At 42.8% G+C, this 22,666-nt stretch overlaps 1 protein-coding gene across 3 annotated transcripts in view; it reads left to right on the plus strand.

Annotated features, from left to right (window-relative positions):
- hdac4 (histone deacetylase 4) overlaps positions 1-22,666 on the plus strand; it is a 106,391-nt gene that overhangs the window by 74,833 nt on the left and 8,892 nt on the right. For 2 of the 3 annotated variants that reach the window (XM_062402372.1, XM_062402375.1), the window contains 12 exons: positions 586-846; positions 2,105-2,294; positions 2,470-2,603; positions 3,474-3,576; positions 5,362-5,408; positions 8,644-8,751; positions 10,793-10,848; positions 11,014-11,101; positions 12,612-12,731; positions 12,827-12,924; positions 18,706-18,824; positions 19,566-19,699. In XM_062402372.1, coding sequence (XP_062258356.1) covers positions 586-846; positions 2,105-2,294; positions 2,470-2,603; positions 3,474-3,576; positions 5,362-5,408; positions 8,644-8,751; positions 10,793-10,848; positions 11,014-11,101; positions 12,612-12,731; positions 12,827-12,924; positions 18,706-18,824; positions 19,566-19,699 — 1,458 coding nt within the window. The remainder of the gene's footprint in view (positions 1-585; positions 847-2,104; positions 2,295-2,469; positions 2,604-3,473; positions 3,577-5,361; positions 5,409-8,643; positions 8,752-10,792; positions 10,849-11,013; positions 11,102-12,611; positions 12,732-12,826; positions 12,925-18,705; positions 18,825-19,565; positions 19,700-22,666) is intronic. The other variant, XM_062402374.1, reaches the window with a different exon arrangement.

The following is a 22,666-nucleotide window of genomic DNA, read 5'->3' on the forward strand; positions in this document are numbered from 1 at the left end:
ACAAATAACCAGACAAAGAGTCCAGAGTACAGATCTGGTTTATCTCTGTGCAGATACCGCAAGTGCCTGCCTAATGTCAGCTTTTGTTTGATTGAACTTTGAGTTCTTTTCATTGTTGTTGAACTGGAACTGATCAGTTAGCTATTTTTGGAACGGAAAAACATGTTCAGTGTACCAATACATGTTGAAGTGGTGCAGGTTTTCTAGCGTTGCACATTGTTGACCCTGATGTTCTCTCAATGGAGATGGCGAGATTTTCCTTCCCTCACTTGTCTTGTGTCAATAAAGCAAAATGTCTCTCTCTGTTCGGACTAGATTCGGTTTTATCTTCTTTTAATAAATGTCTTTGCTCCAAAAGAGACAAAAATATTTGTAAAATATACAAAATGTTTTATTTACATTTTTAGTATTTGACCTCACCTCTATTTCTCATATCAGTTAATTCCTTTGATTTCCAAAGATTGATATATTTGCATGACAGTTTGTGTTCAGAACATAAGACCCAACAGTAATTAGATCTATAATCATAGGAAAGTTAAGTAAAACTTTCCACCTAAAGGTCTCGTTGCTCCTTTTGTCCTCTAGATAATTTCGAAGCCCGGCGATCAGGTCTCCTCCGCATGCTCCATCGCCTCAGGGTCGGCCAGGCAGCATCAGAGTCACCCGGAGGAGACGGAGGAGGAACTCCGGGAGCACCAGGGGCTGTCCTCCATGTCCTCCTTGTCCATGCAGGAGACGGGGCCGCTCCGGGGTATGGTCATCAAGCAGGAGCCCCGGGACCTCCAGGAGCAGGAGGAGATTGAGCAGAGGGAGAGACAGGCTGAGCAGGACTTCATGTTCAGACAGGTGAGGATGAAGGGATAGGGTCATGGAGAGTGGGACTTGGAGTAGAGGAAGATTCAGGAAAGTTCAGAGGTAGAGGAGAAATAGAGGGTTAGGGTTAATATATGTATATGTTAGATGAAGAGTGAATTGTGGAAATCGGAGTCTGGACGTGACTTGGTTGTAATGCAGACAGTAGTGACAGATGGCACTAATAGTAACTGACTAAAACATTACACTGTACATTGGATCTGCCTTCCTTCAGAACTGACTGAGCGGTCCACTTTACATTGCATTTTAAACTGCTCTACATTTATATCTATTCATACAAAACACACTTGCACTCTCAACTCGTATACTGCTAAATGCACAGTGGTGTGTTTGGTGAAAAGCTCAGGGAATGTAAAACCTTGTGCACACTCTCCGTATCCACATGCAAGCTTTAACACCACATGGCCTTCTTTTGTCCCCAGACGCACACGCCGTGTATGATCTGTCTCTGTTGGGCTTGAAATCGATCTGCGACCACAAACACGCACGCCCACACATGGCCAGGACACCGTGTCCTCTTCTGTCTTGCCCATCCCTGCTGTCCGCTCACCCAAATTTAATCAGCCACTCTTCTTACTGTCGCCATGGTGGCCACAGTGTAGGCAGACCCGCCTATTAGAGTAGAATAACAGGACTGCATGGTCGGGCTCCTTTTTCAGTGGAAATACCAAATATTTAACTCTGGTACATATATATAATTTCTAGTCTCTTATATGAGAGACTTTAAAACCAACTTATCAATGCTTACATGTTGAAAAACCTAATTGAGTTCTCAATGTGGGGCTTTATAATTGTCTAGTGTTATAGACATCATCCTTTAAACCATTATGATCATCACACTGGAAATAAGGTGTTTCCTTTAAAGAGTAATAGTTTGCATGATCCTTTTTTTAAATTGTGAGAATCTTCTTTTCAACTAAAACTCACATGAAACACATTTTAAAGGTTAATTATCTTAGTCCTTCAAACAAATTTCACAGTGTAAGAAAAAACAATTTCCATTAATTACTTCCTTGTTTTGTAAATCTTTAGAATCTCTGCATAATAGAACAGAAAACTAGAACCTCCCTGTGCAACACAATAACAACTTCTCAATGCAGAGTGTGTATGTTTTAGTACAGCAACTTCACATTTCCATTGTGAGTATCTAGTGCCATCTTCTGTCATTAGAGAGACATTGCAGCCCACAGCATACTGAATGTTGCAGTGTGTGTGTGTTTCTGAATGAAAGCAGCAGGCTCTGCTGTTAGAGCAACAGCGGATCCACCAGTTGAGGAACTACCAGGCCTCCATGGAAGCAGCTGGGTTATCGACCAGCTTCGCGGGACACCGCCCGCTCTCCAGGGCGCAGTCGTCTCCGGCCTCCTCCTCCTTCCCAATGGCCGTACAGGAGCCCACGACCAAGCCTCGATTCACTACAGGTCTGGTAGAAATACAACCCCGAATAATAATAATAATAACAATAATATGGAACTTACACTGAATATGAAATTCTCAAAGTCAGCAATAGAAATTTAGAAACACACTGTCTTCCTTCTAATCTCGTTACAGTATAGTGACATATATGCACATATTTGTTGTGTTGTCGTTTTCCAGGTCTGGTATATGACTCTCTAATGCAGAAGCACCAGTGTATGTGTGGAAACACCACTAGTCATCCAGAGCACGCCGGACGGATCCAGAGCATCTGGTCCCGACTACAGGAAACAGGCCTCAGAGCGCACTGCGAGGTGAGAACCAAAGTTACTCTTGATTAACAGGAATGTGGCTTCATGGATTGATATAACAATGTTTTTTTAATCACTTCCACAGAAACAGAGTGGATTAGACAGTACTTGATAAATAACACAGTATTAATATGTAAACTACTTAAACTACTATTAATTTATTGTTAAGAAATGTCCATCCATGGACAGATCCAAAGTAATAAACACATTTCTTCAAAAGTTGTATTTTATTACAAGTTTTTTTATGTATTATTGTAAAACTATTGCATGGTTTATTTAGCTCACGTAATATTCAACATGCACAGTGTCAAAATCATCAGATTCCAACATTCAGTGGTAGATTATTATCCTTGTGAGATTATGAGTGCGTATTCCCATTAAACTAAATGTAAACATACAGATGCAACATTTCAAACTCTTCGTTTTTCTTTGCTGAATAATTACGAAATTTGAAATTGGCAGTGTTTGTGTTATATATTGTGATATATTTTCTGTATGTTTATTATGTTTTTGTATTTTTTTTACTACTGTACAAATTCAAGTTGTGCAGGTGGTTACCTTGACCAGAAGGGGGCAGTATTTAGCCATATCTGTTCAACACTGCTGCATAATTTGAGGTTTTATGGTTGAGAATGATCCTGAACTACACACACACACACACACACACACACACACACACACACACACACACACACACACTTCCACACCCACCCGAATCCTGACTAGCAGCCGAGCCCCTCTATGTGCAACTCTTCCTCACACAATGTGCACTTTACTGACCGTGGCAGTTTGAATGGTGGAGCACGGAGACCCACTCTGATGTTCTGTCCGATTCTTTTCACTGACATCTCCCCTGTCCTTCTGTGTGCACAGTGTATCCGTGGTAGGAAGGCCTCACTGGAGGAGTTACAGACAGTCCACTCCGAAGCCCACGTCCTGCTCTACGGAACCAATCCACTGCGGCAAAAACTGGACTGTAAGAAATACAGTTATGCTCAAACAGTTACAATAGACAGATGCACTCAATCCAGATGTAAGCTGCAAAATCAGACCCAGTCTTCCACTGGCCTGTCATGTGAATCCCATGAATCTGTAGTGTCTGTTAAAGGAATCTGCTTGTATGTTTCACCAAGTGTCACAACAAAGGGTCCAATTCAATAAAGTGAGGTGGAGGTGTTACGATGAGGTGAGGACCGGCTGGCGCTGTTAAACCCGAGTCGCAACAGGCTGCTCAGTCACTTAGGTTGAGCCTTTGTGGCTTCAGGAGCAGGTGTAGCCTGTGTGCCTGTGTGCGCGCACGTTTGTGTGTGTGTATATGCCTGTGTGTGTGTGTGTGTGTGTGTCAGAGAGAGCGCGCTAAAAGCTAAGGAGCAAACCCCGGTGAACATCTAAGCTTTCATTACAGCGAAGACATAAATTTCCCTTATTATCGCTGCGTACACAGGAGTATTACCAGATACTTCTGTGTAAGGATTTACACACACAAAGGAAAATAAGAGGAAGAGAGGGAAAATGCAAACTAATAAAACCACAAAGATGGCAGGTAGTCACGGATTCAAGTATTTGTAGGTAATATATTATATATCTATTATACCCAGTTTCTTTTTCAGACACTGTCCAACGCATGTTTTTTTAGCATGTTAGAAAGTATGGCATCCCCTCACTGCTGTGTTTTACTGTGGGCTCTCGACGTACGCGCTCATTCAGGCACTGCCAGCTGTTTTTTTACTGAGCTCGGTAAATGCAGCTTTTCTCATCATGCACCTGCAACATGGGAAAAACATACAGAACGATCTACCGCTCAGGTCGTTTTTATCCTTTGGGCGGTTTAAGCTTATTTTACCTCTTGCTATTCTTGCTTTACTTGGTTTTTGGATTTTATTGAGTTTTTAATTTTAAATTAAGTTTATTTACTTATGCTTTAACTTTGCTCTTGATTTTTTGCTGTTTTGCTAATTTTAATGTTTCTTGTTTGTGTTTTCTTGGTTTCCTGGAATCTTTTGTTTATTTTTTGTACTCGGTTTTATTATAAATGTACCTCAACATATTCCCGAGTAACAATAAAGGTTGAAGGTTGCTAAATGAGAACTTGGAGCCCTGACCTGAATAATGCGAGTGCCATTCTCTGCCCATTGAGCTTCAGACGTCTGCTCTTCCACTCAGGAAACTTTACTCTAGTCCGGTTGTCATCGCCGGTTTGATATCGGTTTAAAGTCTTGAAACATTGAGCAGTTAAATTTCATCACCAGGTTAAACAGTTTAACAGAAGTAAAAACTAAAAAAAATAACGATTTGTCTGTGGGACCTAACCAAAAGGTTTACTATGTATTTTGGACGGAGATAACAAAATCGGAAGGCTTCGAATGTGAAAGAAAAATATAATTCTAGTTTCCATTTGAAAGTAATCAAATTTAACAAGTCAGCCATTTTTCAGTTTATGTTCTGATCCATCAAAGAAGCTGAAGATATTCATTTCCCATCCCTCTCTGGCCTATTATCTCCATTTCCCTGAAGAGGGAAGAGGGGGGGTTTCATCCTGAAGGCAATGAGATACTTTTTTTCTTCTTCACCTCACCTAATTTAAACATGCCCCTGTGTACCTTCGCTGTTAGATCAGGTCAGGAAGTCAAATGCTCAGATTCAGGGGTCATGCACCCGTTTTTGCCTGCAAGTCCACAATATCACCTCCTCACCTCCTGAACTTTTACTCTTTCTTTATCAATTCCCAGACTGGTTCTCATTTTGTTTCCCTCTCTTCCAGGTTCAGTGAGTCCCATGTTTGTGCGGTTACCATGTGGCGGCATCGGGGTAAGTCTTGTCTTTTTCCCGCCGATAAGTCATTTTACAAATATTCACAGCCCAATTAGGTATTTGTAATTGATGCGCCTGATAGTTCTTGGAAATTACTGCTGTTAAGTCACGCTAGTTTATTCAGTGGAAAATAGTTGTCATAGGCTCATTGCCTCTTTTTTTTTACAGCATTGTGTAATTCTAATCAATACCCGACTGGCACTGCTCCATCTGACTCTCTAATGAAACAAGTAGGCATAGTTTCAGCAACATCAAATACCAGTATAACTGTTTCCTTCGCCCACTCTCTCTCTCTCTCTCTCTCTCTCTCTCTCTGCCTCTCTGCCCCCTGTGAAAATAATAGTACCATTTGTTCCTGTTCCACCAACAAAAAAAACACACACACAATCTTAACACACTTGCACGCACTCATACAAATACTGCCCCTCGAGGGCCTGAGGCAACAAAAGCTGTTGCTTGCCTTTCCGCCATTTTGTAATTGTAACCAGATGTTTTCAGCATATGAGCCTTGTGTGTGTGTGCTTTTTGTGAATGTATTGGTGGGGGGGGTTGTTTGTGTGCATACCAGTGTGTTGGAACCTGTGTGTGCAAAGGCAATGATTTAGATGGTAGTTCATAGTAGGAAATGCTATCTTTTGAAACTGATATGTTAGAACAGTTGTACACCTTCGTGTGTGTGTGTGTGTGTGTGTGTGTGTGTGTGTGTGTGTGTGTGTGTGTGTGTGTGTGTGTGTGTGTGTGTGTGTGTGTGTGTGTGTGTGTGTGTGTGTGTGTGTGTGTGTGTGTGTGTGTGTGTGTGTGTGTGTGTGTGTGTGTGTGTGTGTGTGTGTGTGTGTGTGTGTGGGGGGCTGTGTTTAATTTCTAAATGTGTACACAGTTTCATAATGTGGACCTGTCATAAATCATTAAATAATAAGGTGAGGACCTGGGGAAGGGTCACATTTAGGGTTGAGTAGTTATGTGTCCAGGAAATCAATGCAAGTCAATATTTGTCCTCTGAAGTCACGGAACATATGAAAAAGATAAAATCCATACATCTTAAACTCTCGTTAAAGGATTTATTTGCCAGTGACGTTTTTAAGCACAAAACCTTCTGAAGTCGTTTGTCAATTTTTTGGGGAGGTTTTGTCGATTCATCACCAATCAAAATATATTTTCATGATCCTATTTTTGACTGGAATCATGAGACACGACTGTCCCTGTGTCGTCTCTTTCACAATATTCAGGTTTTCCAAAGGCCGACCTGTAACTCATCCACGTGCATATCTCCCTACATTGTCTTGACTTGCCCCCCCCCCTACCCCCCCTCCCTCTGGGGATAACTGTTGCTGCTTTGGTGGGAACAAGAAGAGCCCTAGAGCTGCGCTGCTCTGTTCTGCTCTTAATAAATGCAAATGGGAGTAAATTGTTGTCTTCCTGTCATACACACGCACACACACACACACTCTGAAACACACAGAGGAAGGGGGCTGAAATTAGGCTGTCAGCCTGTGGACAACCATCATTCTGTCATTCCAGCACGTTCCCCGCTCTTTTTTACCTCTGACACACACACACACACACTTCTTCCCTTTCACTTTTTCCTGACTTGCTGTGTCCACTCGTGGCTTGAGGCAAAACTAACATCAACATGGGAAATAATAAACCACTCAGTCCCCCACATGCTGCTTTCAGAACAGCATCTGTTTGTGCTCATTAACCTGACCTGTGTATATGATTCAGTTTCCCATTCACTCACTCGTTTGCTCCCTCGCTCAATCACTCACCCACCAGCGAGCGAGGCTCTCTATACCACCTCTCTCCCTCCTCTCCAGTTTTTTAATCTCTGGTCAATGCTCCACAGTTTTATTTCATGACAAAGTCTGTTCTTGGCACAACTTTAAAAAAGGGCCATTTCTCTTCCCTGTGGATGTCATTATGGAGTCCTCCTCCGGCCTTGATCACTCCCATCACTGGAGACAAGAGGGAAGTGGGCGGGCCGGCCGAAAAGCTGTCAAGTTACTTAAACACACTGACTGGGTTGAACGGCCGACTGAGTGGCGAGGGTTAACTCTGCTGCTCGACTGGCTGAAAGGCAGAGAGTGAGCGTGGATGAGAAGGCTTGCTGTCTGACAGAATGAGTGACTGGCAGGTTAATGTTTTTACATATTCAAAGTAGAAGAGCCCCCGGGTTTACATCACAAAGCTTCACTGGAGCTCTGGCATCGGCCGCTCTGCACATGTGCGCACAATTCAGACACACTGACACACAGTGCTTCCTTTTCTTCTTTTCCACTGCCAGCTCCTTCTCTCTGTGTTTATCATGCGCTCCATCTGCCTGCAGTATCTGCCATGTCTGATGGAGGGTGTGTATATGATCCTGTGCGTGTCCCTGGGTACAGTCAATCATATAGTATATTGTGGTCCATTTGGCTTGTGTGAGTGTGTATATGTGTGTGTGTTATTGTGATTGTTGCTGAGGGTTGTCCGTGCCTCAGAATTAATCATGCCTGACCACTGAACGGTTGCCCTGTGTCTAAACATCCTCAAGTGCACACGCACACATACAATCAATCCTGAAATCATCTTTCCACTCTATAACTACACAAATAAATGCATTCATGCCCAAAATGTCTTGCTCAACTCCTGCTCATCAAAGTCATAGAACAGAGGAGAGTTTAACTTTTTACTCTCATATTTCCAGACTTCTACGTCACACAACATTTTTTGTAATCAGAAATCAATCGTAAGCTGCCAATAGTGAATATTTCAGTCCAGTAGATTCAACTTTTTATCCAGGGCTGTGATATTTCATATTAAAGGCAGCCACGAACTTAAATGTTTTAAATATCCATTATATTTAAGGCAACCACCAACTTAAATATAGAGAGATTTTATTCTTGATTTGCAACTCACTTGTAAATGTGGACACTTATATAAAACATTCATATACATTTTATCTGAAATTTGTCTTAATTGTAATGATAAGAAATAAGAAAGAACATAAATCAAATGAAAACTTAATGTAGTGATTAACAGTATCTACTCCCTGGCGCATAACATTTTCAGAAAGTATAATCTACCAATTGCAAATCTTACATTGCTCCGTAATATACAAATTTTGAAGTATGTTTTACTATCTCTGAGATTCTCTCTTGTATATTTAGTGAGCCTTCACCATTTTGCCATTATTATCCCACTGAAGTACTTTAAATATGATGGAACCAACACATCTACATGTGTGTGTCGACAGGTGGACAGCGACACCATTTGGAACGAGGTCCATTCATCCAGTGCAGCTCGTCTGGCTGTCGGCTCCGTCGTAGAGCTGGTCTTCAAAGTGGCATCGGGCGAACTCAAGGTTGGTTTGAAACCTCTGTGCAGTCTAATGAGAGTCGTGGGCCCTTTTGCCTGAAGGATTGTTTATGTTTCTCTTGTGTCTGTACATCTTCTGCACATGGATAATTCTGTGCGCACGTATAATAATCTTTCAGAAGGAGACAGCATGAAACAAAGTTCAGATGGAAATCACTTAAAGGAATTACATCACTAGGACTTTAAAGGGTTTTTATGTCGGTCTGCTTGTCAGATTTAACTGCCTCGTTCCATTTTCCAGCTGAGTTCCACTTCAGACAGCCACATACCTCAACAGAGGAAAGGAAGCAGAGCACATACCATGTATCTTATTCTGTGAATGTTTATTTTAAGGTATTGTTGAAGGATTAATCAAACCTACACCAGACACGTACTATACGCCCTCCAAACAACGCAGGAAAAGAGAAAATCACCTCCCAGAGCATCTATCCCAAGTCTCGTTAGCACCTCCCAGACAGACCTCCCCACCCCCGTCATGGCTTACCCACCAGCCAGCCTTCCTGTGTCTGTGGCGATGGCGGCTTACTGTTTGAACTCAGCAGGGAGGCACAGAGCACCGGGCTCTGCAAACGCTAACAGTCCCCACTGCGGGCCGGCTTTATTAGTATTACACCACAGCCACCTGCAGAGCAGCCGGCGCACTCAGTGTTAGCTTAGCACCAACGCAGCGCAGACTAATGACATTCCTTGGAGAGACAGTAGCACGCCATACTAAAACCCACATGGTTTTTAGCTAACATTCAGTTAGCTTTTTAGAGCAGACCTCTAAAGAAATAGAGGTCTGCTCTTTCTATACAGCACGTTGTGTGATTTTAGTTCTTTTCATTGTGTGATGAAAAGTAGAAACCCAGGAGAAAAATGTGGATTTGCTCCAGCGGGGGGTTATAGTTCACGGGTATTGACCTGCCCTCAGCTTAACCTGATTTTAACACATACGTGCAAAGGTGTGTATATAATCATGTTCCCTCACACATGCATTCGGTCCTCTGAGGATCCTCTACAGCCAAATTACCAAATTCCACCTGCACCAACAACTCTCTGAACTCCACACAAAGCCATAAATCTACAGCGGGCGCACACACACTGTCACACATTTCTGTTTCTACATCTGCTCTTTCTATTACTCTCTCCGTGTCCTTTTTTAATCCGTTGATATTTTTCTTCTGCACAAACAACATACCAATTCCTCTTATTCACCTATGTGTGCAAGCTGCATTATGCAACTTGCTGTAACCAGGTGTCCTCAAACCAGCCAGGACAGTTGTCTTTACAATAATCTCCTGGCTAGCTGCTAATCCACTGCAGCTGACTCAACATCATTAGCTGAGCTCGCCTTGCTCTACATCAGCCTGAACATCTATCTAATGTCCCCGCATACTGCAGCAGTGGGAGCCCCCAAAACACAAAACAGAGTCACGCTGGCCTCTGCCTTGACAAAGCTTCCCTTAACTGACCCAGTGTAAACATCTGTTTCTGTGTGTGTGCGTGTGTGTGTGTGTGTGTGCACGTCTGAATTACACATCTTTTTGAAAAACTAAATCTTAAACCGTGACATGAGAATAATTGTTGTGAGAGATATTAAGTTTGATGTAGATATATTAGTACTTCAGATTAAATTAATCACTTGGACCCTAAGCGAACTGTTGATGCCTTCGGGATTAATAAAGTTATATTTTATTTATTGTAGCCTCCTCTCGTTCAACTGATTCAACTGATTTGGTTTTTGATTTTGTGGTCATATATTTCCACAAGAAAAATAATGAGTCTTGAATATTAATGTAAACTGCAACTGGACACACAACTGCCAGACAGTAATTGTTGTTTTTACTGTTTGTGTGTGAGTGTTTTTCTAGGTCGTTTTTCTCATGTGTTTTATTGTGCAATCCTGAACCTGACACCAGTTGGGAAAATTCTGGGATGGCCGGGATAATGTACTTCTCTCATGTCATTAGATTACAGTTATCAGGTTTAAGGTCAGTGGACCGTGATGGTTTATGTAACTGTGTAAATTTGTTTTTCCCTGACAGAATGGTTTTGCTGTAGTGCGTCCACCTGGACACCATGCTGAGGAGAGCACACCCATGTAAGTAAATCTGAACTGGAAATAACTTTCCCCTTTAGTGCATCTTTACGTCATTCCCTCACATCTCATAAATATACATAAATATCTATCCTTCAGAAATGTTTAACCTTCAGACACGTATAACTTCTGTTGTTTCATGTCATCCCTCTCACTGTCTGTTCTCAGGGGCTTCTGTTACTTCAACTCAGTTGCCATTGCAGCCAAGCTCCTGAAGCAGAGGCTGAATGTCAGTAAAATCCTCATCGTGGACTGGGTGAGTTCCGCAGGCAATGCAGCGGCTTTTTTGTTACATAATCATCTATTTGGAGAAGAATGCACATGTATACTTTCCATGCATACACAGCCACTCCCTCCTGAGCCCATATAACAATTCCCTGTGGTTTGATATGAGTTCGATTCACCACCATTTAACTAGTGTACATGCCATTCAAAATGTATGCGTTTAAGATCACTTCTGCCAAACTGGAAGTCTCAAAGAATGGATTTGGTCCCGCAAAAACAAAAAGAAGATGAATCAGCATGTTTTGGTTTCACCTGTATCAAGCCTTCCTCTTGTACCATTCATGACCTTTCTATTTATTGTACTCTAAAGGTCAAAAAGTCATAAGACTTCATCTTCACTTCTTCATATTAGTATTGTTACAACACTGGTAAGGTTTATGCCTGTTGTCCATGAGTTTTGAAAACAGAGGTGAGGAATCGCTGCTGCCTGTGTTTTAGTTAGAAAACTGTGCTACGTTGTAGTATGAACAGGCAGAAGCAGTGAAGCGGTGAATGCAAAGTGCTATACACACGTACATTCAATAACAGTTTCACCTCGTTGTTGGGCTAATAGGCATTGTCTTGTTTAATTTGCCAGGGTTTAATGTTTGACTTTAGCATTTCCTCCAGGAAAAATGTCCTTAACTGAAGAGGCATCAGCAGTTTAAAGTGTTTGCAATGATAGGGGAACACTGCAGGCGTTCTGCACGATATCCTGCAATAAAAACATATTTATACCCAAGAATATGTCCCCATCAAATGTCTGGCTCCTCACATTTCAAAACCATAAAGCACGTTGTTAGAGCAGCGCAGCATCCACAGGCCCATTTACTGTACCAGTGCGAGAGAGGAGCTTGAAAGATCTGCTATTTAGGTCAGACACTGACCCTTTCTTCATACCAGAGAGACAAATTTGTTCATAACAGGGTATGACAAAGCCCTGGACATGTCCTGGAGTCCTGCGCTATTGTGGCGTCCCCGCCTGATCATGGCCATTCCCGAAAAGCCTTTGAAGGGCCTTTTCATTTCCTGTCTGTCTGTCGCAGGGGGACTTTAAGTGCAACTAGCAAACTCATTGTCATGCCACTCAGCCTCCAGCCAAAAGGGACATTTGTTCTTTTGGCGTATTAAAGCATTCTTGGGATAGAGACAGTGAGGTCATTTAATTGATGTCATGTTTTTTGGGGGGCTAAAGTGAATAAACATTGAAGTTTAGTGTTTTATTGAATCCTGCTGACCATTACTCTTCTGACATCACAAACATCAGGCTACAGCTGAGATACAGATTTGACTGTCTTATAGTATTAGTGTCTCTGAGCATTGTTTTCTTGCTCTTAGTGCAGATGCAGGAGGTGATGGGCTCTGACATTTTCCAAGTCATCTGATTTCCCTTTTTGTAGTAATGCACCTTCTGTAATACATACATAGGTGGTTGATTTGGCAATACACTAAATGTCTAGGTCAATGCAGCTTCTTATTTCCTCTCTTCTTTATGTTTTCAGGATGTTCACCATGGGAACGGCACCCAGCAGGCCTTCTACAGTGACCCCAGCATCCTTTACCTTTCACTGCACCGCTACGACGACGGAAACTTCTTCCCTGGCAGCGGAGCACCTGATGAGGTGAGAAGGAGCGCCCGTCCTTCTTTCTGCTTGTCTGCCCACACGATTGTCTGAATTTAGGCATTCAAAAATCTGTGTGTGTTTCTGCATTTTAGGTGGGCGCTGAGGCAGGTGCAGGCTTCAATGTGAACATGGCCTTTACTGGGGGACTGGAACCTCCCATGGGGGATGCAGACTATCTAGCTGCTTTCAGGTGAGACAACAGTATGAGCTGCTGCTTTTATAGAGGAGGTGAAATGATTCAGTTGACATCAAAGAATAGAGAACAGCTCAGAAAGCTTCTTTTTTTTTGTCCGAATCCGACACAAGTCCTGGACAAAACTAACCGAGACGTAACCCGACAGGCCTTTTGTTCCGTCCCGACCCAAACATAGTTTACTGCACTGAGTTTGTGTTCCCTCACCACTACATGTACCTTCACCACCTCTGAAGAGTTCACACATTGTGATTGGCAACTGATCAGGAGCTTTTGTCTGTGAACAAGGCTTTAAGGTGAACTTCTTTCCTTTGTACTCTTTGACTTTGTTGAATGGTTTATCAGCAGCTGCTGAGAAGGTGGAGAGTTCCCCCTGATACCACACCTGATTTCTATTATGTCCACTGTCTATTGCTATTTATAACCTCTCCCCACACACACACTCACATGCAGAGTTTGAGAGGTCTTCCAGAGTCCAGGCATGGATTCAGCCCAGACATGTACATGTCTCTTATACATTGCTGCTTCGTACACCTGGACACAAGGAGCCGCTCTGGATCGGTTCCAGCGCTCTTTGAAGATGAACTTGTTTCAGTGACAGTATGTCCATCTGGCCTGAGCCAGAAACTGGCCACTGTCTTCTCACAGCTTTCTGCACGCAACCTCCCGGAAACACACCTTAGCCCGTTAATGTGCCCCAGACCCCTGAGTGCTCTCCTTCATCCTCTCTCCGCTTCTCATTCTTTCATCCCCCTCCTCATCCTCCTCTCTCCACCCGTCTGTCTACATATGCACTGATGACAGCCAGTTAATATATTTCATTCAATAGAAATTATATATGATCCATCACTGAAGCCAATAGCTAGTGCAGCTTGCCTCATGGTATACTATTTTTGAACGTCAATATTTGTGTCCGTAAGTCTGCTACTACTTTTCTATTCACTTAAATGATAATACACAAAGAAGAGAATTATTTATTTATAATAGATACCTTTGACCAGTAACATATACTTTACAATATGTAGCACCTTTTAAATGAATTTGTGTAAAACTGATGGATTGGCCTTTAAACTGTTGTTAAGGGAATTGTTGGACATCTTCCAACAATCAGTGCATATTTAACTTAATCCGTAATGCACTTTTAGCATTAAAAAATCTGGAACCACTCTTTTATTTCAGTTTTGTGTGTATGTTTGTTCAGGGGTGCATGCCTGCATCTGACCAAAGATGCATGTGAAGAGGCCTGTGCTGCGGCAGTTGTGTGTTCTGTTTGTGTAATTGTAGGTTATTAAATCAGTGTTCTTTGCATTATGGAAAAGGTCCAAAAATGTAAAGTCAGGGAAAGCTACAGTTTGTTTGGGAGTGTATTGTTCCAGAACCTGGCCTCATTACTCCTCTGAGGCTGATGTATTGCCACTAACACATGCACATTATAAATACAAGCTCATAGAAATACACACGGACATGGCTCAGATTCATATGAGGGTGTATCAGTGCTTATACATTTCAAATCTCATGCAGATACACATGTGGACGGACACCTGATACACAAATCCTCCCTCCCTCCCTCTATCTCTCTCTTTTCTCTCTTTCAATCTCATTGTTTATCTGTGTGTCGTGGTCCTCTCCTTCCTCCCTCTCAATCTTTTTGGAGGGGATGCGTGCCTTGCAGCCGGTACCTTACCATTCCTCCACTGGCCTGTGCCACGTTGCATTTGCAGGGGATCAAGTCTGAGCCTCCAGAAAGCACAGAGAAAAAAGATAAGAAAATTGGCTCTAATGAAAACCAGAAGCACTGTCCCTCTCCCTCTCTCTCTCTTTCTCTGTCTCTGTCTCTGTCTCTCTCTCTCACTCTCACCTCCTCCTCCTTTCACTCCATCTTTTGCCATGAACTTGGAAAGACGAGAGAGGAGGAGAATTAAACTTAATTCAAACCAGCTTTCTGGAGCTTCAGATGACAGGGCTTTGAAGTGTAAGTGTGCGTGTGTGAGTTTTAGCTCTCTTATTCTCTCTCTCTCTCTCTCTCTCTCTCTCTCTCTCTCTCTCTCTCTCTCTCTCTCCCTCCCTCTCCCCGCTTTCTACTTTTTTATGAACGGAGGGGGAAATACTTGAAGCGCTGTGGATTAACCTTTTGTTGAACAGTTTGATGAGCACTGCTCCCTCTAAAGGACAACGTCTGTATGTTCTTCTCAAAGAGACTTTTACTGAGTGGGTTGAGGCTGAATCTCTCCAGTGTTGTTGGCTCTTGGTTTGACTCTTTTCTATTGCACCTGAAATCAATTGCACTCATCAAGATCAGAGGATACGAGAGGAAAAGGTTATCTTGAAGTTGCGTCTAATGATTTGAGTATTCTATAGAATACAATAAGTTTGATGGGTTTGTCCTTGTAGAGGCAGAGGTGGATTACTGCTGCATAATGGTGGCTGCACCAGATTGTACACACTCACAGATACCAGTGCCCTAAATAGTCCTGATCTTTTTTCATTGGTGAAGTTAACAACATCCTGTCTCCTGATGTTAAAGATCCTGGATTTCCCCATTTATCCAGATCAGCCTGAACATTTAATGGGTTCTGTCTTGACCCTTTCTGTTCCTTCCACAACGTTTCGCAGAAATCCACTCACTTATTGCATAATCCTACTCGCATACAAACAAACAGGCGGGGTCGCAGGGAGGTAATAAACATATTGACGCACAATTCCCCCACTGCTGTAAAAAACAAGTGACACACATGAGTCAGCACTAAATCTTCTGCTCTCTCAAGTGGGTTCCAGGGGGATATGTCATCTACTGATGACTCTTGTTTGACTCAGCTTCAGCATCAATTCCTGTAACTTTAATAATGGAGGGTTATCAAACTCGACTTCAAATTCTGAACATAATGTACTACACAACCTCTGATAAATACTTGAACCCGAGCTCTCTTAGTCTTACACATCCCAATCTGACATGATTTGAGTCAACCCATCTGGAGGAGCTTTCTTGAGTCAGAGACAATAACCCACTTGATGTCATCTGGTAAATGTTCTGTATTCATTGAATTCTTATCTGGGCTTTATCACCACCCAAAGCACCTTACAGTACAGTACAGTAGTCACAGACCTGCTGGTTAGAGGATTGTCCGCTCTACCTCCTGAGCCGCAGCTGCCATGTATAGAAACTGGTGTATTTGTAGCTTGACCACTACTGCATTGATTTTGACTCTGCTTCTTTCTCTTACATATCCCCCAATCTAATAAACAGCAATACACAACACCCACAAACACACTCTCAAGCTGGCCCATCCATTCATTAGCAGACACTTGCACACCTGTTGCTAGGTAGACCAAACAACACCAAACAAAAGTTTACACTGCATGCTTATCCAAGTAGTTCACAGCAACATTCAGCCAACCTCTCCGCTCAGGATGTCCCACAGCTCGCGGCTCAGTCATAAACTCTCCCCTCCCTTGATTAGCAAAACGCTCTTTTCATCTCCACATTCGTAGCCTCTGATTCACACCCAATTAGTCTCCCTCAAAGCCACTACCTTCCCTGTACGCTAGTTTGCTAATTGATAACTGAGTTTTTTTTTTTATTTCAATAAATGTCAGGGTATTTTTCCTAGTAGGGGGGAGGGGAACTGATGACACCAGCAGTTTTCATCACTGTGACCAGAACTGTCCCTGTTTGTGTTCATGGTTGGAGGAAGGGGGCGCGGCAGAGCCTCCAGTGGTTTTAAGTATCCTTGGCAGTGAAGGTTTCCCTCCGAGTCGTGTGCCGGCCCACATAAGCGCCTTCGGCCAACTCCCTTTAGTGTGGGGTCTTTTATGGCCCAAATGTTAATGGGCCAAGGCTGTGTGTGTGTGTGTGTGTGTGTGTGTGTGTGTGTGTGTGTGTGTGTGTGTGTGTGTGTGTGTGTGTGTGTGTGTGTGTGTGTGTGTGTGTGTGTGTGTGTGTGTGTGTGTGTGTGTGTGTGTGTGTGTGTGTGTGTGTGTGTGTGTGTGTGTGTGTGTGTGTGTGGAGAATAAGGGAGATCAAATCTAACCTAAACACAATAGTTGTTAATTTTTCATCTAATTGTTTGTTTGCCTTCACATGAATGGGCATGTGTTGTTTACGCTTGCTGATTAATTTTCTTTCATCCACTGTTCATTTCCGTGTTTACTCACTCGGCTGTTGTCCTTTTTCTCTTTCCAGACTCTTTCGCTCTCGTCCTCTTTCATCTTCCTTCTCTCTGTCTCTCCATCTCTCTCCTTCATCCTCTTTGCATGACGTTATCTCCTGAATCATTGCCAGATGCACACTAACACACAGTGACGCACGCACTCCGTGTATCCTCACTGTCTAGGACTACCAGAGAGGTCCTATTACCACCTTCCAGCCTCTCCCTCAGACAGCTGTGTGTACGCACGAGTGTTGTGTTGTGGCGTGGGGGGGGGGGGGGGGGCGTGGCGTGCACAGTTGAGGGTTATAATTTGGTGGTGAACGAGAGATGGGAAAAAAACGGTGGCCTCCGGAGTTCGGGCACGCCGCTCAACCACAGCTGGCAAACCAGCACCGTGTTCCTGAGGTCTGCAAAGTACAGGGGACCTAAGACGGAACCCTGTGGTACTCTGTCACTCACAGACCTCACCAAAAAAACAACTTGCCCAAATAGCCGAGATCACCATCATAAAATTCCTGTGTCGAACCTGAAATCCCACAGCGAAATCAGAGAGAGGCTCTTTTTTTGCCATCTGGGAAGTCCAACTATTTATGAATTGAGTGAGACGTCCTAAATCATTATCCCTTTATTCAATACAAATAAACAAGTGTTTACCCTAGTTTGATAGTCTAGATGATTCAGTTATTCATTATTAAGGATTCTTAACTTATATACACCCTTACAGAAGGTTAAACTTAAACGCTTTCATTATTTGCAGTCCATAAAATACGTGCTTCTTAATTTGATTAATTTGTTCATTAAAAACATTGTTGTCCAGCTTTTCAAATTAAAATGAAACCGATACATTAAACATCTAATTTTATGTGACCTAATCTCATCTTTCTGTGTAAAAACTGTCTCAGTATTGTATATGCTGAACAGCACTTTGTGTATTTTTATAAACAGGGACACCATATAAACCAGACTGGATTTTCCAACCACAACTTGCAGTGAATCACTGAACTGTGTCCCACTGTTGATATGATTTCTGTGTATGACACATTGCAGCTGTGTGTCAGACGAAGGTCGCGCACAAACATCTTTCACTCACCACACCCATCCAGTGTTGGAAATATCCTACATACTAAATACACACATGCATTTTACTATGTCCTTCCATTTCTCTTTTTTACCTCAGTATCTTTTAGTCCACTGCTTCCTTCGAGATTTCAAACTTTTCACGTCAGGGGTCATTTTGTCTGCCGCACACATACTGTACATACAAACTAATTGGGTGGGTAACACTTCAGAATACAAACCAGCCCTTTAACACTTCAGAATACAGGGGGGTCCAACGAGAGAGACCACGTTCCCAAGTGAATAGAAAGTTGCCTCTCTCTATCTGTTAATGTTTGACAACATTTAACCTCACTAATCACCAAACTTTCTGTGCTCTTAGTGGTTAAAGCAAAAAGCCTTACATGTGGAAGTCAGCAAGCCAAAAACCAAATGCATCAAACTTAGTGTCCCATATAAAGCCACAGGCTTACGAGACTTAAAATTGACCCCCGCCCCTCCCCCCTCTCCATCACAGCCTCCATCGTAAATACACCAGTTTGTTGATGTTATTTTTTCCTGTTGGTTATTCTAGAACGGTGGTTCTGCCGATTGCCAATGAGTTTGCCCCAGACGTGGTTCTGGTATCTTCAGGCTTTGATGCGGTGGACGGACACGCTCCGCCCCTGGGAGGATACAAGCTGACGGCCAAATGTAAGTGCTGACCGCAGCTATCCTCTTAATTACTCCTGTGTTTTCTGAACCATACAATGACTTGTAGAAAGAAACGTTTAAGGCTGTTCCATATTCAAGAACTTGAACATGCATGCACATTTAATGCCCTCTACATCTGGCATACAACACCCTTGCTATATGTTTAAACCTACACACCTCGCATTTATTTTGTGAAGCTGACTTGTGTATTCAGATCGAGACCTTGGCGTGCCAGCAAAGAGCTTTTCTAGAACCATCCTGCAGATCTCAAATAAAAGCATGAGTCTTTGGTCGTGAAGGAAGTTATATGGGTGGTTTAGAGAGGATAGGAGGAAGAGGGCTAGACTTCAGGGGAGAAGAAAGTATGGTTGAATGCACATATTCAAACTCCCCCTCCTCCTGAAAAACAAAGATGAAAGGCTGAGAGCAGGCCTAAAACCCAAAGCCTTATTTATTAAAATTAAACCAGGCTTGTTTTTTGGCCTCCAGTAAATCCACAGAGCGCTCTCTCTCTCCCTCTCCCCCTCTCTGATGCAGTCACCCCTTCCTTCATGCACGCTCAAACCCCCATTTCTCTCTTTTTTTTTCTTTGATCAATATCCAAAAAGGAAGTCGGAGCTCTAAGGGCAGTGTTCCCTCATCTCATTCTTTTTCTCCCGCCCTCTCTCCCTCCCTCCCTCAATTCCCCCCTTCCTCTCTTTCTTAACTTTTTTTCTTTTCTGCCATTTCCTGTGTGTACAGGCTTTGGCTACCTGACCAGGCAGCTGATGGGTCTGGCAGGCGGTCGGTTGGTGCTTGCCCTGGAGGGGGGTCACGACCTCACAGCCATATGTGATGCCTCCGAAGCCTGCGTCTCTGCTCTGCTTGGCAATGAGGTAAGATGAGAGCCGGGAGGAGGAGAAGGGATAAATTACCATCAAAACGTCCTCACGCATTACTCTCAAAATAACCTTCAGCGAGGTACCGAGATTCAGCTGATACACAGGGACTCGTGGATTAAATCTGCTGAGCTGCGTAACGTACACCTTAAATGGCTTGTGAAAGAGAATATAATCTGAGAGTATTACCATGAATTTATTATTAAAATTAATTATGTTGATGATTAATGGATGTTGACCTTTAATTTATAGCCACATTAGTCATTTTTGTGTTTACGCCAGCTGGATCCGTAACAGGACTGATGCATTTTCAAATGAATGACTTGTAATATGGATGTAAGCTCAGAATACCTTGACTTTAAAAATGAACAGACTGCACATAAGTAAAGATACATTTATAATGATAAGAGTTTTCTGATTTCTTCATCTTCTGAAGCCAGGAAACTTCATCGGTTTCCTTTACATTGTATAAGTCAGGCCACTTTGACATTTGCGTCCCCTGAGTGGGTGACTTGCACCACCAGTGGTGGCAGAATGTCACAGGCTGTTGCACAGCTACATACAGAGAAGGGCTGTATACTTCCTTCAACAGCACTTTTTTATCTGAGCCAAAACCGCCTTGTCTAATGTTCTCTTACACGCTCTCTGTCTGGGAAGTCAACACCACACACACACGCTCTATTACGTCAGAGCGAGAGGATTTCCAGGCAGAAGGTTAATTGTGGGAGTGTGTAGGTTGGGCCGTGGAATTGAACAAACATTGGCTCTCTGTGATTCATGGCACACAACAGAAAGGCGGCTTGTCACAGCCCTGCACGTTTTTTCTTCCAGCTAACGAAGACGATGGAGTGCTTTTTTGGACGCATTCTCTCACGCTCGTTTTTTTCGCACAGATTATGCGTCTCAAGATATATCAGGGTTTTACTGTTAAATGACTTAATTGTGTTGCATTATGGAAATTACAGAGTTTCAGGGGAAGAGAAGTTGAGGTGACTGGTTGTTTATGGAGGAAAATTTAATGCCTTCAAGTTCACCTGTGGATTTTTTAACTAGTGACCTGTGAGTAGAACTTTGTGTATCCACCTGTTCCAGAGCAGGTGGAGCTATTCAGCATAAGTAACCGTGGTGAGTTACCCAATAAGAAGTGAGCGAGCGTCACAGTACTGAAAACTCTGAACTGAACCTGAAGTTAACCCCGATAAACGCAAGTCCTGCTTCATAGTACAGGCCCCTGTTCCTGCTAAAGCCATTATCCTCTGCGCTCTAAGACACTATGAACAGTTCTCCAGGTCCTGCAGATCTGACTAGGCATCTACAATATCTGAGTGTGTATTCTAGATGAGACTAGTGGTCTGAATGCATATATTTATCATGATTGGTTTAACAGTGTAATGATCTAATGAAAAGCAAAATGCACCACTTCATTTGGAAAAGTGTTGGAACACTTGGTTGTTCATTTTTTTTCATTTGAGATCAATGCTCTTAAAGGCATTTGGTGTAAAAATGCACCAAAAAAATGCATTCCCTCTTTAAGTAACAAATATTAAATAAGATAATTTCTTTGGCCAACATTATTTTCATATCTGTACAATGTCAATATTTGTATCTGTCTAATTGAAGATTGTATCTGGTCATCCCCCGGGCCTTTTGTTCCAGCCCCTCCAGACAGCTTGAGCTATAAATGAGTTCTTGGAATCGTAAAAAAAAAACCACATGGCCTTTTTCCATGTGGATCTTGGAGCAAGAGCAAAACAAACTGAACAATAAAATAGGATCGCATCAGTAAAACTTGGTCACTGCAACCAACCAGGCACTGACCATCACAGATAGTTGAACCGTTGTTTGGCTTAGTTCAGGTTCTGCATGGAACATGCCGGTAAAGTTATTAGCCCCAGAGAGTTTTTTCTGCAATGTGCCAAATCTGTCAAAAAACCCAGAAACAGTTCTGCTAATCTGATCAAGGTTTGCACAAACTATAGACTTTATCTAATAAGTTAACTCTATTTACCTGAACTTTGCCCACCAATGACTCAAAGCTGCATAAAACAGCCATTACAGCTGGTAAGGTTTCAGGAATTCAAGGACATCTCAGCAGGGCGGATGCCTTTTCCCCCTCACAGAGGTTTGGACTCGCAGTTTGAAGGACACTCTCCATGCACACAACAACGCCCTGCTGCAGAAATAATGATTCAGATCAGGGGGTTTGCGTCTTAGGTTTCAGCAGCCTGCAGAGCCGCGGCCTCAGCAGGGGTTTGGAGGGAGGTCACTGGATGGGTGCCACGGGGAGCTGAACATTTGAAAGACGGCAGGAGGCGGGGAGCATCAATTGCCCTGGCTCTGCAGGACACGCCTCTCACCTTCTCACCCTGGGCCCCTGTATTTGGTACACATCTGAAAGTGGTTGCCCTCGCACCTCTATCAACAGGGTCAGCCTGGGTCTACAAATCAGATAGTAAAGGGAAACCGTAATAATTTTAAGTCGGGAAGGAGGAAACTATGTGTGTCTTCATAGTCTAAACCTGTTCTGGATCAGTTTAATATTGTATAGAGGGACTATTCTTCGTGATTAGAATTACAATTTTAGATTGCAACATACCTCAAGTAATGATCTTTCAGTTGTGTGGAGCTTTGATGATTTATAGAAAGAGAAAAACAAATGTCCCTGATCAGATCAAAATGGCAGGAAGCTAGTGTTTTTATCCTAATCCCAGCGAAGGTCTCTGTAATAGATGTGGAATTTCGCTGGAAAATGTCATTGGGGGCTTTAAGCCTGAGGGAGAAGGAAAAAAAGCTTGGTGTTTTCTTTTTTCTTCCATCTGCTGACAGAGGCGACCTCGGATGGCAAATGTTAAGAAATCTGAAGGCAAGACTTGATTCAGTTCTAGGCCTAAAGTAGTGATTTAGCTCCACCAACCAGATTTAGCAACAAAAGCAGACCTGGGCAACAAGTGGCCAACAAACTGT

This window comes from Platichthys flesus, chromosome 13, assembly GCF_949316205.1.
Source record: "Platichthys flesus chromosome 13, fPlaFle2.1, whole genome shotgun sequence".
Lineage (NCBI taxonomy): Eukaryota > Metazoa > Chordata > Actinopteri > Pleuronectiformes > Pleuronectidae > Platichthys > Platichthys flesus.